The sequence below is a fragment of the Myxine glutinosa genome (assembly GCF_964187855.1).
Source record: "Myxine glutinosa chromosome 12 unlocalized genomic scaffold, kmMyxGlut1.1 SUPER_12_unloc_1, whole genome shotgun sequence".
NCBI lineage: Eukaryota > Metazoa > Chordata > Myxini > Myxiniformes > Myxinidae > Myxine > Myxine glutinosa.
This window is the reverse complement of record NW_027616355.1, coordinates 1226559-1245119: the sequence shown is the minus strand read 5'-3', so window position 1 is coordinate 1245119 and position 18561 is coordinate 1226559. Positions and strand designations below refer to the sequence as shown.

Below are 18561 nucleotides of genomic sequence, written 5' to 3'. Positions count from 1 at the left end.
AGTTCTATCATGATCTATGCCCTTCAAAACATGGGTCTAGACACCTTCATTTTTCAATTATCTGCAATATTGGCTGAGATATGTCAAAAATCGTTTTTTTGATAATGGCAGCAGTAATTTGCATAAAAATGGTATGTGGGACATTTTTTCAGCTTGGGGCCATAGCTAGTCATTTTCTACACATTTTTTCCAATCTAGAAACACTGATTAGAAGTATATCTCCGGGGGGTGCAGGGGGACCTAGTCTTCCTACTAGACTAATGGACATAGCTAGGACTTCCAGGAAAGAAGTCGGTATTTCAAAAAGTGGATCTGGGGTGAATTAACGGGGGTAGAAAAGATCAAGGTTTTGGATGGGGGAAGATAAGTGATGGTGGTGAACAGCTGTTTTAAAGACCTGGAGGGAGGAGTGGGATTGAAGAGAGTGAGGGAGTTTGTTCCAGAGGCGGGAGAAAAGAGGAATGAAAGACTGAAGGTGAGCAGAAAGTCTTGATTTTGGCAGTTTAACCATAAGAGATTAACCATAATCCTCTCCAAGAAGTTCTGTCACTCAAGCTTTTGGGTCTCACTATCTGCCATGATCTTTCCTGGGAAAACCACATTTCCAAGCTGGCCTCCAAAGCCAGTCGCCGACTGGGCATCCTCCGTCGTGCGAAGTCCTTCCTTGGCACACCTAAGCTCCTCACCACATACAAGGCTTTCATCCGCAGCTCAATGGAATACTGCTCTCCCCTCTGGGCTGGTGCTCCTGCCTCACACCTGGCTCGTCTTCACGCTGTTGAAACCAAAGCGTTCAGAATCATTGGAATCTCCCGCGATGACGCTATCTCCGAGGGCCTTTCACTTACTCACCGCAGGCAGGTTGGTGGTCTTTCCGTCTTCTACCGACCTCTCCGGCCTTGCTCCCCCAGCTCTCTCTGGGCTCTGTCCCCCAAATATTCCTGCAGGTCGCACAAGATCTGCCAGCAACCCTCTTATGGTTAAACTGCCAAAATCAAGACTCTCTGCTCACCTTCACTCCTTCATTCCTCTTTTCTCCCGCCTCTGGAACAAACTCCCTCACTCTCTTCAATCCCACTCCTCCCTCCAGGTCTTTCAAACGGATGTTCACCACCATCTCTTATCTTCCCCCATCCAAAACCTTGATCTTTTCTTCCCCTGCTAATTTCACCCCAAAATCACTTTTTTGAGGTGACTTTTGACTTCTTTCCTGGAAGTCCTTGGTGTCCTTGCGTTTTATACCTATCCTGCCTCCCCCCAGGCCCTCTGCCTCCCACACATCTCCCGATGTCCCTGCCCTCAAATGTTGTGTTTGTGTGCTTCCTCCTCTTCTCTCCCCATCTTGTCGACCGCTCCCTTTTTTATATACTTTGTTTGCTTGTTTGTTTGATTTGTTTGTTTGATAAATGTTAGCTCTTTCACGAGCTTCGACTCTGTATACAAAAAAAAAGAAAAAGAAAAAAAAGGAGGGTTTCTGGCAGATCTTGTGCGACCTGAAGGAATATTGGGGGGACAGAGCACAGAGAGAGCTGGGGGAGCAAGGCCGGAGAGGAGTCGGTCGAAGACAGAAAGACCACCAACCTGCCTGCGGTGAGTGAGTGAAAGGCCCTTGGAGTTGGCTTCATTGCGGGAGATTCCAATGATTCTGAAAGCTTTGGTTAAGCTTCTCCCTTGAAAGGAAGGACTGAAGATTTGAAGCAAGGTGAAGGCCTAAATTACACACTGCATATACGATACTGTATTGAAATGACCAAATGTTCAATGTAGGAATACATGAGCAAGGCCTGATATCAATGTGACCGATCGTTCCTGATCCCCAGTTCGAATGATGTAGGAGGAAGTATAGTTGTTCTGGCTGCACGATGTTGCTGGCCAAGGGTGGTGTGTGCTCTTTATTTATATCTTATTATCTTTATACTTACGTGTGCTCATGGTGATAAAGTTATTTTCGAGAGTCACATGCTCTTTCTTTAAGATGCGTCACTCCAACCGAAATAGGGAAGCCATAACGTGACAATTCGGCAATCGGAGCCAACATGGCTGCCATCAGAAAACGGCTCAATTTGAGGATACAAAGTTTTGACATTTGAGAGGAAGACGATGACGCTTTGGCATTACATCATGATGGTCCAACGGACTTGCAAGGCTGATTTAGAAGGTTCTAGCATGAGTGAGAGACTGAATGGAGAAGCCGATAGGAATGTCGAGGCCTGCTGCTGTACTGATAGGGCGATGCACTAGTATATCAATCATAAAGAGTTTGTATCAATTAATAAAATCACCACATTTTAAATGATAAACCGTCAGTTTCTCGTTGATGCAGTTGTATATTAAAACAAATGGATCGTCGATACACACCTCATCCTCTGGGTACACTGCACTCTTTCTCCGCCACGTCATATACTTCACCCCACGCAACTTTGCCAGGTCCCAGTAGCACAATTCATCCCCACAGTTGTGGCTGCAAAAAGGAAAGAAATTGTCCTTTATTTTAGGAGTTATTGCATCACATCAATTAAACGATTTTCACTTTTTGTTGTTGGGTCATCTTGACACAATAAATAATAGTAATATTGGTAATTGAATGAAGAACAACAATTTACAGAGTCTAGCTATGTCACAACTATTCAACATGTGTTTCTCTGCTACAATCAATATTGGACGGGTCGCCACTCCGACTGGACTGGAGGTGGCAGGAATTTTTAATTTGTTCGGGGTTCCGGAGATAACGAGTACACTCCACGAAAGACACTGAGATCTTTAAAGTCCACTAACTACGAGAACTGGCAGACGGGTCCTTCCACTTATCGTTCCTCTGATGGATGACGCACACATTGATGGGTGTGAAGTACCAGAATGACAGTTGTATAAAGATTCCAACCCTTAGAGCATGCAGTACAGATACCTCTGGTCTAGGCTATCCTGCCAGCCCATCTTCATACAGTACCAACTACTCCATCTCGGTTACAAGGCTGTTCATGGTGGGATGAGCAGTTGAATCCAGATCAGCCCATTGGTGGAATATACGTGTGTTCAAAAAGTATGCGACCTTAATTTGTCGTGCGTAAACAAATGAAGCTAGGGAGGCGTTGATTGGTGCACGTATGTAGGTGATCCTAATGCACACGCGTGAATTTTTTCCCACCTGCAGAAGCTGTCATTCGACGGCAGACCGCCGATGAGTGAGGAAGTGTAAGTGAGCGCCGTCGGATTTTCGTTTTTGACAAAATGACGGAAAAACTTGAACAACGCTACTGCATCAAATTTTGTGTAAAGCTTGGCGATTCCCAAGTGGAAACGATCCGCAAGATTCAACAGGCCTTCGGGGACGAAGCAATGAGCACCACACAGATAAAGGAGTGGTACAACCGCTTCAAAGATGGCCGCACATCAGTGGAGAGTGAAGCACGTTCGGGTAGGCCCTCAACATCCCGAAATGAGATCGTCATTGACCAATTGAGGACCCTGGTGATGCAGGATCGTCGAATCAGAGAACTTGCAGACGAGGTGGGCGTCAGCATTGGATCCGTTCATTCCATTATGAAGGAGGATGTGGGCTTCAGGAGAATCTCAGCGAAGTTCGTACCAAAGCTGCTAACGATTGAGCAGAAGCAACTCCGTTTGGAGATCGCACAGGACATGCTGGAGACTGAACAGCGATCCCAGCTTCCTCAACACAGTGATCACTGGCGATGAGTCCTGGGTTTATGGGTACGACCCAGAAACCAAGTTGCAGTCATCACAATGGAAGCATCCAACATCCCCGAGGCCAAAAAAAGCAAGGCAGGTCCGCAGCAATGTCAAAGTCATGCTGACCGTCTTCTTCGACTCCAGTGGCGTGGTTCATCATGAGTACGCACCACACGGCACAACCATCACCAAGGAGTATTACCAAGAGGTTCTGCGTCGCCTTCGTGACGCTGTGCGACGCAAACGGCCGGACCTGTGGGCAGCGGGCAATTGGCAGCTCCATCACGATAACGCACCCGCCCATTCTTCACATTTGATACAGAGTTTCTTGGCCAAACACAACACACCTGTGCTTCGTCAGGCTCCCTACTCTCCCGACATGGCTCCGTGTGACTTCTGGCTTTTCTCCAAGCTGAAAATGCCCTGAAAGGGACCAGATTTCAGTCCAGAGAAGACATCATGCGGAATGCGACAGACCAGCTGCGCGCCATCCCAAAAGAGGCGTTCCAGCGCTGCTTCCGACAGTGGCAGAACCGTTGGGAGAAGTGTGTGGCAGCCCAAGGGGACTACTTTGAAGGAGATTAGTGTAAGTTTGTTGTATCTGGATACGAGTATTTTTTATGAACAAAGGTCGGATACTTTTTGAACACACCTCGTATTTAATAATAGAAAACAGGTCACACCGAGGAAGGCCCTTTTAACTGCACGAACAAGAAACGTACATAGTGTTTGGTGGTGGTGACTCGCGCTCTGTTATACATGATGTTGCACACACATGAGATCGATTCAGCGATCCATGAAACAGAGACGACGTAACCGTGCTCACAGTTCAAAGATGACTGCCCAGTCGGGAAGGAAGAGCAGGTGGGTGAGGCCAGCTCCATGTATACCGATGAAAACGTCCGAGTTGTGCGTGATTCGCAGCTGCTCTGTGAAGTCTATCTCCCTGCAGGGACAGCCAAAGTGGAAGTGTGTGTGTGTGTGTGTGTGTGTGTGTGTGTGTGTGTGTGTGTGTGTGTGTGTGTGTGTGTGTGTGTGTGTGTCGGTGTGTGTTTGTCTGTGTCTGTGTCTGTCTCTAGACCTATGAAACGAACAACCCAATAATCATTCACAAAGAGCCAATGGGGCAGCAGATTAAAATGATAGTGAAATAAGGAATGTCTCTCATGGAAGGGAGAAGAATACAACCACATATGGGCCAATAAACACGTACTTGAACTTGTAATCAACAACCCTAACATCCAATAAGGACACAGTTTTCATGGCTCTCTCCAACTGCAAGATAAAGCAACAAAAAGGTATGAGCAGGTGTCTCTGGAGACAGAGAAGCTATATTATGCATATATATATATTGTTGCGGTTTTAGAACCCACACTTGTGTAAATATGACATTGTTAAATGGTTAAAGGTTGCACCCCATAGTTAGGCCACAAGCAACACGTAGGTCATCATAGGACTTCAGTTATTTCATTAGTATGTGTTTAGATAAGGCCGTGTTTCCAATAGTTGAATCTGCGTTGTGTCAATCAAATAAGAAGTAGGCCCATTCTGTTCATTTTGCAAAGCCTCCCTCTCCAAGCGACGCCATTATGCGCCCTCCAGTCTGCCCTATGGCTCTCACAATTTGTTACGCGCCTTTGTTAGCAGCGTTCGCTGCCTTAGCGCTCGCTCAACGCCGCCATAAGCCACGAGGTGAGGCTTGAGAAAGGGGGCAGAACACCAGGAAGAAGGTGTGGCCATGTCATCCAGCCGTCAAAGGCGGAGCCGGTAAGCCCTCACCAGCCAACCAGGGCTGAAGTGACATCGCCGACAGGCGTGGCTTTGGGGCTCGCGGAGTGATCGCTTGGTGAGTTACATAAGCGTGAACGCAAAGCCCTTTTACAGGACTGCGCGTAGGACTGTCGTGATTGCAAGAACACTTACTGCGTGAGAGAGCTCGCCTTCACTTACTTACTGGGAGAACGCGGTTGCATTGAAAGAACTGACTGATGGGAGAGAGCACTGATGGTGACAGAACTTACCAGAGATTGATGCAGTGGCGCTGATGAAAGGAGGACCTTATCAAAGGAGTACATTGGAGAGGTGGCATTTGGCGCCTTTGTATAGTGCACATATTAAGTACGCAGTGTACCAGCTTCCCCCCGTTATATAAATTGTCCGGTCGCGTTCCACTATACGCGGAGCTGCCTGCCGGGTTTCGCCCGCTGGACCGGAGCCTGGATTGGAGCCGACTGGAGCCTGGACGAGCCGGTGACCATCACCCATCTACAATCCCCGTGTGAGTGTGTACGTTTGTCCTGGGTATTAAGAATAAGACTGTTTAAGGCTGCCCTGTGTTCTTCTTCTTCCTCTTCCTATCCTGTACATTTCTTTCGTTTCCTCTTCTTTCTGTACATTTGTAATAAATTGCCTTGTTCTTTCCTGGTTTCCTTTTATCCGATCGCATCCGTCTTTTCTCTCATTGGGTAAACGTGGCACGATTAGAAACCGCTCAGAATTGGGTTTAGTCCTTGCTAACGGCCCGAATCGCGGCTCGCTTCACTCGGCGTATCCACTGACGCCGTGGTTCGGGCGGGAGTTATCTCCCTGCTTCACGGTCGGGGTTAGTAATCAGGTAATCGGACTAAATTGACCAATAACCCGACCTAATACCGACCGGAAGGAGCGTATAACTTCCAGGACTCGGGTCGGCCAGATAAAAAGACAAGGGGATTGTGATAAATGTCGGGGTGTACTTACTTTTTCCACATGCGAAATTTGCATTTATGTTTATTTGAATTATACAATGGACTCCAAAATGGAAATGTTTCATGATATTTGTTATATTATACCACCTTTATCTATCAATATTGTTGAAATGAAGATCAAATAGCTGTACGTTGAAATATGTTGAAAAAGTCAAAACTTTACATGGGGTGTACTTACTTTTTCACGTGACTATGTATATATATATACCTAATTTTTTAATCAATTGAGAAGATCTGTCCAGAGCACATTGTTCCAGAAGTGCTGGTCTTTGCCTTGGTGTTCATTGGCAAACTTTAGTCTTGTCCTGATGTTCTTTCTGGACAGCAAAGGTTTCCTCCTGGCACACCTCCCATGTAGATCAAATTTGTGCAGCCTCTTTCTAATGGTAGACTCGTGCACTTTGACATCAACAGTGGCAAGAGCTACCTGTAGGTCCCGTGATGACATTCTGGTGTTCTTCGAGACTTCTTTCAGCATCTTGCGGTCTGCTATCGGGCTGAACTTGCTGGGGCGGCCTGGCCTGAACAAGTTGGCAGTTGTTTGGAATCTTCTCCACTTGTAGATGATCTTCCGGACAGTCGAATGATTGATTTCAAATTGTTTGGAGATCTTTTTAAATTCCTTCCCAGACTCGTTGGCATCTATCACCTTCTTTCTGAAGGCCTCAGAGAGCGCCTTTGATCTAGGCATGGTGACGCTGCACACTTCAACAACAAAGAGCAAACCAAACTAAATGTCTGAGGTTTAAATAAGACAGGTTCCTCCAAGATCCTCTCTGACGATGTTCTAATCATTTGCACCTGAGCTGGTTCACCTGATTCTAATTTTAGGTATTTGAAGGAGTGATAAATGTCGGGGTGTACTTACTTTTTCCACATGCGAAATTTGCATTTATGTTTATTTGAATTATACAATGGACTCCAAAATGGAAATGTTTCATGATATTTGTTATATTATACCACCTTTATCTATCAATATTGTTGAAATGAAGATCAAATAGCTGTACGTTGAAATATGTTGAAAAAGTCAAAACTTTACATGGGGTGTACTTACTTTTTCACGTGACTATGTATATACAGACTTGGCATTTAATATGGAATATTCTTTTTTTCTTGACTTGGGTTTACTTTCTTAACTCAGTATATCAATCTGGTGAGTTTCTTTTACACTTTGGTGATTTATTTGTTAAAAGAACCATGTCACTGATTGTCTGTCACAGCAAGAAGTCAACAACAGGATTATATCACAGGTGGCGTGGCAAAATGTACGGACAGCTGCATTTGATGATTGGCTTCACAGTCGGGTATACAAGGGTTGTTGCGTTCTGTATTAGTGGAAAACAACTGCTGCATGTCTCCAAAAGTTATTGCCGCTTCCTCTGGAGATGGTCCAACAACTCGACAATGCTGTTTGTCATGGAGTGGTGGCTTTACGAAATTACGGCATGAAACAGCGTGCTATTGCTCGGCAGTATGGCATCACTCAAGGTCAGGTGTCAAAGATCCTGAAACGAAATGCTCAGAGGGGTGTCCCTACTCCAATACCGAGGCCAGGACGTCCCCGCAGAACCACAAGGAGGGATGATCGCCAGCTGCACCGGTTAGACCGCAATGGCTATACCAAGGCAGCTGATCGGCTTAGGTCTGAGTGGCAGCAACTGACAAATGTGCCTGTATCCAGAAGGCTAGTCAACCAACGACTGGTTCAAGCAGGCTATCGTGCCAGGCGTCCCCTGAGAAAGCCACGCCTGACCAGACAACACCGCCAGCGCCGATTTCAGTGGGCCAGAGAGCACCGTCAATGGCAGCCAGGACACTGGAATCACGTGATCTTCAGTGACGAGTCTAGATTTCTGGTCTATCGTCAAGATGGCCGCGTCCGAGTGCGCAGACAAGTGCATGAAGCCTACAACAAAGATTGTATAGTGCCAAGAGGCCAAGCTGGAGGTGGTGGGGTGACCGTTTGGGCTGCTTTTCATGCAGGGGGCAAAACTGACCTGGTTGTTCTGAATGGAAACCTGAACCAGTTCAAGTACAGGGCCATTCTGGAAGAAACATTGCTTCCATTTGCTCGTGCAGCCTTTCGAGGAAACTTTGTCTTCCAAGATGACAATGCACGGCCTCATCGTGCTCGCATGATCCAACACTTTCTTGCTGACTGTGGTGTAGAGCATATGGAGTGGCCTGCCATGTCCCCGGATATGAATCCGATAGAGAACTTGTGGGCAGAATTAACGCATCAAATCGACCACTTGGACCAGCAGCCGACCTCTGTGCGTGAATTGCAGCAGGCACTGCATGGCAAGCGATTCCTGTCCAAACCTTGGCAAATCTCGTGAACAGCATGCCTCAACGTGTACGTGCTCTCCTGAATGCTCGTGGGGGTTACACGAAGTACTGAACTGTAATTTTACTGTCCGTAATCCCAATCGTAATTTAACTTTTGTTTTTGTTAAAAAAAATTTTGGCTAATGTGCAAAATAAAGAGATACTTCTGGAAAACGTACAGAGGTTTAACACAGTACTGTCCATGAATTGAGTTCGATATCAGTTTACATCACTTTCAAGGATCAATTTATTTGTTTCGAAATGTCAAATGTGGTTTTTGTTTCTTTTAAAGGTCACATTAACAAAATCTAGAATAATTTCAACATAATTCCAATGAACTTTTGGTTGTAAGACATCTTGAAAAGGAAGTTCACCCCCACAAAAAAAATATTCCATATTAAATGCCAAGTCTGTATATATACCTAATTTTTTAATCAATTGAGAAGATGTCCTCAACCATCACCGGGGTGCGTCATTGAGCATATAACATATTGTTGCGGATATGAGGATTGTATTTTTTTGATTGTGTGTATTGTAGTGGTAAATTGTTGTGTAACATTGGTTGGATATGGCTCCTCCTGCCTCCAGAGTTGTGTAAAGGTAAAAAGGGCGTCCCGGTAGTTATTCCATGAAACACCACATTGAAGGACACGATAAAACCCTTGTTTAGTAGCTTATATCTTATTATGTGTTTTAGAGTAAGGCCTTGTCTTCCATTAGAATAATACTCCATTGCACCGAATCAATTAAGAATAACTCCCCTTCAATACTTCCATTTCCCAGCCAAACTCTCCATCTGCGGGTAAAGCAGTTCACAAGCGTGGGGTGCACGCCCTCTCATTTCGCTGCTATAGTGAATATGTGCTCCGTGCTCTGTTTGAACAGGAGGGGCGGGGTCACCCGGGAGAGGCAAGCCCAGGGCGCGCCACGAAGGGCGGGGCTGTTCAGCCCCATGCCCAAATAAGGAAACAAGCCCGTGGCTCGCCACGAGGGGCGTGCCGTCGGCGCCATGCCCAAATAAGGAGACAAGCCCGTGGGATTACGATACAAGGTCACGAAACAGAGCACGGGGGAGAGGGCGGTACCGAAACCGAAGAGGGCGTGTCAGACCGCGCTGAAGGTTTGGAGAGAAGGGTGCGACGATCGCTGGGACAAGACACACCAGAGATACGGCAGATGAGTCCAAGTGCGTAGGAGGGTTGGCAGTCCACCGGGAGAGAGTTCAGAGTTGTACCGGAGTTGTGTGAGAGATACGAAAAGCCTTTGACAAAGAGCCGCTTCAACCAGCCCCGTTTCAACCAGCCGAGTGACCCTGCCGGCGTGCGCTGTAAAGCCAAATACAAGGAGCTGCCGGCTCCTCGCTTCCCGCCCGGAGTGGACCTGCTCGCTGTGCCCTGTGATCCCACCTGCTCATCCCTCCAAACGATTCCTACCCTTCCAGCCATTTGCGTACGTGAGTTTGTTTTGTTCGTGCTGTCCTGGGTAGTAAACTAAGTCTGTATAAGCTAGTAATTTTCACTGTGTCACATGCGTTTTCATGTCACCTGTAAATAATCGTGACTGCTCTTTTTGCTTGTGTGTGTGTAAATAATAAACCCCGTTACTCTTCTGTACGTCTTCTTCTCCTTCCTCTTTGCATTCGTCGTCTTAGTCTTTTCCCCATTGAATATCTGTGGCGCGATACGGCCAACGTTTGGGTGAATCGGGTTTAGTCGGGGAACAACCGTTCGGTCGCGGAGCCTCCGCTCGGCAAACAACATCCATAACCGCGTACCGTAACAATATATACAGACTTGGCATTTAATATGGAATATTTTTTTTGTGGGGGTGAACTTACTTTTCAAGATGTCTTAGAACCAAAAGTTCATTGGAATTATATTGAAATTATTCTAGATTTTGTTAATGTGACCTTTAAAAGAAACAAAAACCACATTTGACATTTCGAAGCAAATAAATTGATCCTTGAAAGTGATGTAAACTGATATCGAACTCAATTCATGGACAGTACTGTGTTAAACTTCTGTACGTTTTCCAGAAGTATCTCTTTATTTTGCACATTAGCCAAAATTTTTTTTAACAAAAACAAAAGTTAAATTACAACTGGGATTACGGACAATAAAATTACATTTCAGTACTTCGTGTAACCCCCACGAGCATTCAGGAGAGCACGTACACGTCGAGGCATGCTGTTCACGAGATTTGCCAAGGTTTGGACAGGAATCGCTTGCCATGCAGTGACAATAGTCTGCTGCAATTAATGCACAGAGGTCGGCTGCTGGTCCAAGTGGTCGATTTGACGCGTTAATTCTGCCCACAAGTTCTCTATCGGATTCATATCCGGGGACATGGCAGGCCACTCCATATGCTCTACACCACGGTCAGCAAGAAAGTGTTGGATCATGCGAGCACGATGAGGCCGTGCATTATCATCTTGGAAGTCAAAGTTTCCTCGAAAGGCTGCATGAGCAAATGGAAGCAATGTTTCTTCCAGAATGGCCCTGTACTTGAACTGGTTCAGGTTTCCATTCAGAACAACCAGGTCAGTTTTGCCTCCTGCATGAAAAGCAGCCCAAACGGTCACCCCAACACCTCCAGCTTGGACTCTTGGCACTATACAATCTTTGTTGTAGGCTTCATGCACTTGTCTGCGCACTCGGACGCGGCCATCTTGACGATAGACCATAAATCTAGACTCGTCACTGAAGATCACGTGATTCCAGTGTCCTGGCTGCCATTGACGGTGCTCTCTGGCCCACTGCAATCGGCGTTGGCGGTGTTGTCTGGTCAGGCGTGGCTTTCTCAGGGGATGCCTGGCAGGATAGCCTGCTTGAACCAGTCGTTGGTTGACTAGCCTTCTGGATACAGGCACTTTGTCAGTTGCTGCCACTCAGCCCTAAGCCGAATAGCTGACTTGGTTCCGCCATTGTGGACTAACCGGTGCAGCTGGCGATCATCCCTCCTTGTGGTTCTGCGGGGACGTCCTGGCCTCGGTATTGGAGTAGGGACACCCCTCTGAACATTTCGTTTCAGGATCTTTGACACCTGACCTTGAGTGATGCCATACTGCCGAGCAATAGCACGCCGTTTCATGCCGTAATTTCGTAAAGCCACCACTCCATGACAAACAGCATTGTCGAGTTGACGGACCATCTCCAGAGGAAGCGGTAATAACTTTTGGAGACGTGCAGCAGTTGTTTTCCACTAATACAGAACGCAACAACCCTTGTATACCCGACTGTGAAGCCAATCATCGAATGCATCTGTCCGTACATTTTGCCACGCCACCTGTGATATAATCCTGTTGTTGACTTCTTGCTGCGACAGACAATCAGTGACATGGTTATTTTAACAAATAAATCACCAAAGTGTAAAAGAAACTCACCAGATTGATACACTGAGTTAAGAAAGTAAACCCAAGTCAAGAAAAAAAAAATATTCCATATTAAATGCCAAGTCTGTATATATATATATATATATATACATATCTATCTATAATTCCAGTAATCTCTGTGTGTATGTATGTATGTATGTCTGTATGTCTGTGACCGCTGTTTCTCGACAACCACGGGTCCGATATACTTTAAACTTGCCAGGTATATTGCTGGGGACCCGAGGATGTGCCTTTTCAAGGTTTCATATTAATCGGACAAGTAGTTACCGAGCTATGTCCAAAAAACGATTCAACCAATCAGAGAGCAGCGAGCTATCACGTGTGCCGAACGTGCCGAACAGACTCTGCCTCGGACGGCACATTTGAGAGCGTATTCATTTATTTCACGTTGGCAAACTATGTTGGCGTTAAACTATGTTTTAAAACTAATTAAAACTAATTTGCGATTCTTTCGCTTTCCTGCGCGTTTGTGCACGCTATGGCGATTTCTTTACCAAACTCCGCAAGCCGTTCGCTTTGGACCAAACCATTTCATGTAAATAGAGGGGGGGGGGATTGTCACCGTACTCGCAAGCCGTTCGCTTTGGACCAAACCATTTCATGTAAATAGAGGGGGGGGGATATAATTTTTAGATATATATATAGTACGGGCATGCCCTAGTATATGAAAAGACCATATGGCCCACATGTACTTGCACTGCATTGCCACATGCACAGTAGTTTGCAGAGATGAATGTGCATTGATCTGTACTGACAGCTGGAGAAATAGATACATATCGCCATCTATAGTTGTACATACACGCCACACCTAACCAAAGGAGACATCATTCCTACACACATTTATAATATTGGCACAAAGCAGATTCACTCACGATGTCACCACTCACAATTCAGTGACCTGACACATTCCATTTGAGGTTTTAATCTACTAAGCACTCCTTCACTGTCGTTTGCACCCATGACACCAATAAGCAGCTGGGAGCTTCTGATTGGGTGCCGAGAAAAAGTCAGAGTTGTCAGCAAGGAATTTTTTTCTCAAGTCAAGTCAGGTCACAAGTCATTTGCTGTCAAGTCAGGTCACAAGTCATTTTCCTTCAACTCGAGTGGTCACAATTAATATTTTCGAACTGAACGCCATAAATTTTTATGGGATTTCATCATTTTATATCATTGAAAATGAGTCAATACATGTCCATCCGCAACAAAATTCACCTTGAAGTTGCACCCCTGCAAAAATAGTAAATCGGTCTTGTGTTGCCAATTTTTAAAGTGTGAAATAGTGATGAATCACCCCTAAAAATGGCTTGGTCACTGATGGGTTAAGGGAGGGTTCATACCAGATATATTTTAAATCAACTTCTGAGTTCCTCGATACCAAAAAGGAGGAAAAATCAACCCAGGACGATCGAGTGTTCGACGATGCACGGATGCAGCAAAAGGTGAGTTTGGTGATAAACAGAATGAAGTTAAGCACGTGAAGCCCCCCCCGCACTGTTCGATGCATGAGAAAAAGTCAACAATACGTGGAATTCTGAAGAAAACCTGTTGAGTCTTTCACAACATGCTGCCGAACTCAAGAAGCGTCACTCCGCTGGGTTCGAGCACCCAAGAAGCAACTGGATAACTAGATTGGTCATTACACGGAACCAATAAGAACTGAATGCGAGACTGTCACGTGATGTACGGACTGGAAAAGATTTGCCCATGTCAGTCACTACAGGTACAGTGTTCAAACCTCAATGACTATTTAATGTCAGTAAGTCAAATTTCTGCAAGTCAAGTCCCAAGTCATTCTTCTGCAAGTCAAGTCCCAACTCATTCTCCTGCAAGTCAAGTCCCAAGTCATTCTTCTGGAAGTCACATCAAGTCAGGTCATTCTTCTGGAAGTTGCATCAAGTAAGGTCATTCTTCCGCAAGTCAAGTCATGTCCCAACTCATTGTCCTGCAAGTCAAGTCCCAAGTCATTCTTCTGCAAGTCAAGTCCCAAGTCATTCTTCTGCAAGTCAAGTCCCAACTCATTCTCCTGCAAGTCAAGTCACATCCCAACTCATTCTTCTGCAAGTCAAGTCATGTCCCAACTCATTCTCCTGCAAGTCAAGTCCCAAGTCATTCTTCCGCAAGTCAAGTCACATCCCAACTCATTCTCCTGCAAGTCAAGTCACATCCTAACTCATTCTCCTGCAAGTCAAGTCACATCCCAACTCATTCTCCTGCAAGTCAAGTCCCAAGTCATTCTTCTGCAAGTCAAGTCCCAAGTCAATCTTCTGCAAGTCAGGTCCCAAGTCATTCTTCTGGAAGTCACATCAAGTCAAGTCATTCTTCCAGAAGTCAAGTCCCAAGTCATTCTTCTGCAAGTTAAGTCAAGTCCCAAGTCATTCTTCTGCAAGTCAAGTCAAGTCCCAAGTCATTCTTCTGCAAGTCAAGTCCCAAGTCATTCTTCTGCAAGTGAAGTCTCAAGTCATTCTTCTGCAAGTCAAGTCCCAAGTCATTCTTTTGCAAGTCAGGTTTCACACTATTTTTCTGTCTGAATTTTTAAAAAAGTCACTTGAGTAAACAACTCTGGGAGAAGATATTAGCATTTAGCTCTTCAGCTTTGTCCCACTGCTACCTCCTGCAAGAGGGACTTCTGCGATGAATGAGGACTTCACTTCCTCATTGTCATTTTACACTCGCTCAACACAAAAAAATAAAGGCAGGATCTTTTGCTATCATGATGAAGGGCTAACCCTTGAAACGTCAGCCACACCCTGTTTCCCAGGACGGTTCACCCATAATTAGATCTTAACCACACCTTTGATAGAATCCATCACTTATGGAGACCCATGCACTGTATTTTCATTTGTCGTCAATTGAGGTGATTGTTGTTTGTTAAATTGATTTGGTTAATGTGCTTGAAAGAAAATGCAAACCTCACAAGGTATATTTGTTCCAAAAGTGAAACTAATATTGAGCTTCCTTGCCTGCTTTTGATTTGTGATGCGCCGGTACTGTGTACTTCGCGTCAGCAAAGTCACTCGCACCTTTCTTTCCTGGAACAAAATAATTCATTAAGAAATAGTGTGTGAGCATTAGGCCTTATTGTACAACAAATTCAGTAACTCGAAAAAACATGGAGGACAACAACAACAACAACAACTGCATGAGAACAATTCTCCCTTACATTTAGTGTTGATGTCTCATAAATAGTTTGTCCAAATGCAGTTAATGTCCTAACTTTCACTCAAGGTCAATATATTCCCTGTCTGTGAGACAGAAGGATGACCAAGATTCTAACCCAGGCTAGACAGACGAGAGGCGAGTGCGTGTACCTCTCGGCTATTCTGCCTAGTGGTAGGGGGAGTAGGGGTAAATAAAGAAGAAGAAGGTGGTTTGGGGAGAAGTTCAAAATAACTCCACAATTATAATGTTTATAATACATGCAGATGGCCAGCTTTCATTCATAAATAATTCATAATTTTTATCCATTTATAATTCTAGTTTCATCAATTTCAATCACCGTGTACAATATATTAATCACCATGTTCATCTCCTATACACTGGAGCAAGAATTTCACTGTAAAATGGAATGACTACATGCATATTATGCTCTGCAGGTTGAGGGCAGCTGAGAATCTAATGGATAACCTGAGGTCAAACAGCTGACTTTGCTTGCACATAGACCAACTTCACCCGTGCTCGTCACAGATACACACACATATATATATATATATATATATATATATATATATATATATATATATATATATAGACTTGGCATTTAATATGGAATTTTATTTTTGCGGGGGTGAACTTACTTTTCAAGATGACTTAGAACCAAAAGTTCATTGGAATTATGTTGAAATTATTCTAGATTTTGTTAATGTGACCTTTAAAAGAAATAAAAACCACATTTGACATTTCGAAGCAAATAAATTGATCCTTGAAAGTGATGTAAACTGATATCGAACTCGATTCACGGACAGTACTGTGTTAAACTTCTGTACGTTTTCCAGAAGTATGTTTTTATTTTGTACATTAGCCAAATTGTTTTTCAACAAAAACAAAAGCTAAATGATGACTGGGATTACGGACAGTAAAATTACAGTTCAGTACTTCGTGTAACCCCCACGAGCATTCAGGAGAGCACATACACGTCGAGGCATGCTGTTCACGAGATTTGCCAAGGTTTGGACAGGAATCGCTCGCCATGCAGTGACAATAGCCTGCTGCAATTCACGCACAGAGGTAGGCTGCTGGTCGAAGTTGTCGATTTGACGCGTTAATTCTGCCCCACAAGTTCTCTATCGGATTCATATCAGGGGACATGGCAGGCCACTCCATATGCTCTACACCACGGTCAGCAAGAAAGTGTTGGATCATGCGAGCACGATGAGGCCGTGCATTGTCATCTTGGAAGACAAAGTTTCCACGAAAGGCTGCACGAGCAAATGGAAGCAATGTTTCTTCCAGAATGACCCTGTACTTGAACTGGTTCAGGTTTCCATTCAGAACAACCAGGTCAGTTTTACCCCCTGCATGAAAAGCAGCCCAAACGGTCAGCCCGCCACCTCCAGTGTGGACTCTTGGCACTATACAATCTTCGTTGTGGGCTTCATGCACTTGTCTGCGCACTCGGACGTGGCCATCTTGACGATAGACCAGAAATCTAGACTCGTCACTGAAGGTCACGTGATTCCAGTGTCCTGGCTGCCATTGATGGTGCTCTCTAGCCCACTGCAATCGGCGCTGGCTGTGTTGTCTGGTCAGGCGTGGCTTTCTCAGAGGACGCCTGGCACGATAGCCTGCTTGAACCAGTCGTTGGTTGACTAGCCTTCTGGATACAGGCACATTTGTCAGTTGCTGCCACTCAGCCCTAAGCCGATTAGCTGACTTGGTACGGCCATTGCAGACTAACCAGTGCAGCTGGCGATCATCTCTCCTTGTGGTTCTGCGTGGACGTCCTGGCCTCGGTATTGGAGTAGGGACACCCCTCTGAGCATTTCGTTTCAGGATCTTTGACACCTGACCTTGAGTGATGCCATACTGCCGAGCAATAGCACGCTGTTTCATGCCAGAATTTCGTGAAGCCACCACTCCATGACAAACAGCATTGTCAAGTTGACGGACCATCTCCAGAGGAAGCGGCAATAACTTTTGTAGACGTGCAGCAGTTGTTTTCCACTAATACAGAACGCAACAACCCTTATATACCCGATTGTGAAGCCAATCGTCAAATGTACCTGTCCTTACATTTTGTCACGCCACCTGTGATATAATCCTGTTATTGACTTCTTGCTGCGACAGACAATCAGTGACATGGTTCTTTTAACAAAGAAATCACCGAAGCGTAAAATAAACTCACCAGATTGATATACCGAGTTCAGAAAGTAAACCCAAGTCAAGGAAAAAAAAAATTCCATATTAAATGCCAAGTCTGTATATACTCGACATCGACAGCTGAACCGGTTAGTCCGCAATGGCCGTACCAAGTCAGCTAATCAGCTTAGGGCTGAGTGGCAGCAACTGACAAATGTGCCTGTATCCAGAAGGCTAGTCAACCAACGACTGGTTCGAGCAGGCTATCGTGCCAGGCGTCCCCTGAGAAAGTCACGTCTGACCAGACAACACCGCCAGCGCCGATTGCAGTGGGCCAGAGAGCACCGTCAATGGCAGCCAGGACACTGGAATCACGTGATCTTCAGTGACGAGTCTAGATTTCTGGTCTATCGTCAAGATGGCCACGTCCGAGTGCGCAGACAAGTGCATGAAGCCTACAACGAAGATTGTATAGTGCCAAGAGTCCAAGCTGGAGGTGGTGGGATGACCGTTTGGGCTGCTTTTCATGCAGGGGGCAAAACTGACCTGGTTGTTCTGAATGGAAACCTGAACCATTTCAAGCACAGGACCATTCTGGAAGAAATATTGCTTCCATTTGTTCGTGCAGCCTTTCGAGGAAACTTTGTCTTCCAAGATGACAATGCACAGCCTCATCGTGCTCGCATGATCCAACACTTTCTTGCTGACCGTGGTGTAGAGCATATGGAGTGGCCTGCCATGTCCCCGGATATGAATCCGATAGAGAACCTGTGGGCAGAATTAACGCGTCAAATCGACAACTTGGACCAGCAGCATACCTCTGTGCATGAATGGCAGCAGGCTATTGTAACTGCATGGCAAGCGATTCCTGTCCAAACCTTGGCAAATCTCGTGAACAGCATGCCTCAACGTGTACGTGCTCTCCTGAATGCTCGTGGGGGTTACGCGAAGTACTGAACTGTAATTTTACTGTCCGTATTCCCAGTCGTAATTTAACTTTTGTTTTTGTTAAAAAAAAATTTGGCTAATGTGCAAAATAAAGAGATACTTCTGGAAAACGCACAGAAGTTTAACACAGTACTGTCCGTGAATTGAGTTCGGTATCAGTTT

At 45.3% G+C, this 18561-nt stretch overlaps 1 protein-coding gene across 2 annotated transcripts in view; it reads right to left on the bottom strand.

Annotated features, from left to right (window-relative positions):
• EOGT (EGF domain specific O-linked N-acetylglucosamine transferase) overlaps nt 1-18561 on the bottom strand; it is a 129725-nt gene that overhangs the window by 13532 nt on the left and 97632 nt on the right. For both annotated transcript variants that reach the window (XM_078768606.1, XM_078768607.1), the window contains 4 exons: nt 15117-15185; nt 4904-4965; nt 4517-4636; nt 2359-2461 (listed from right to left, as the gene is read on the bottom strand). In XM_078768606.1, the coding sequence (XP_078624732.1) occupies nt 2359-2461; nt 4517-4636; nt 4904-4965; nt 15117-15185 (354 nt within the window). The remainder of the gene's footprint in view (nt 1-2358; nt 2462-4516; nt 4637-4903; nt 4966-15116; nt 15186-18561) is intronic.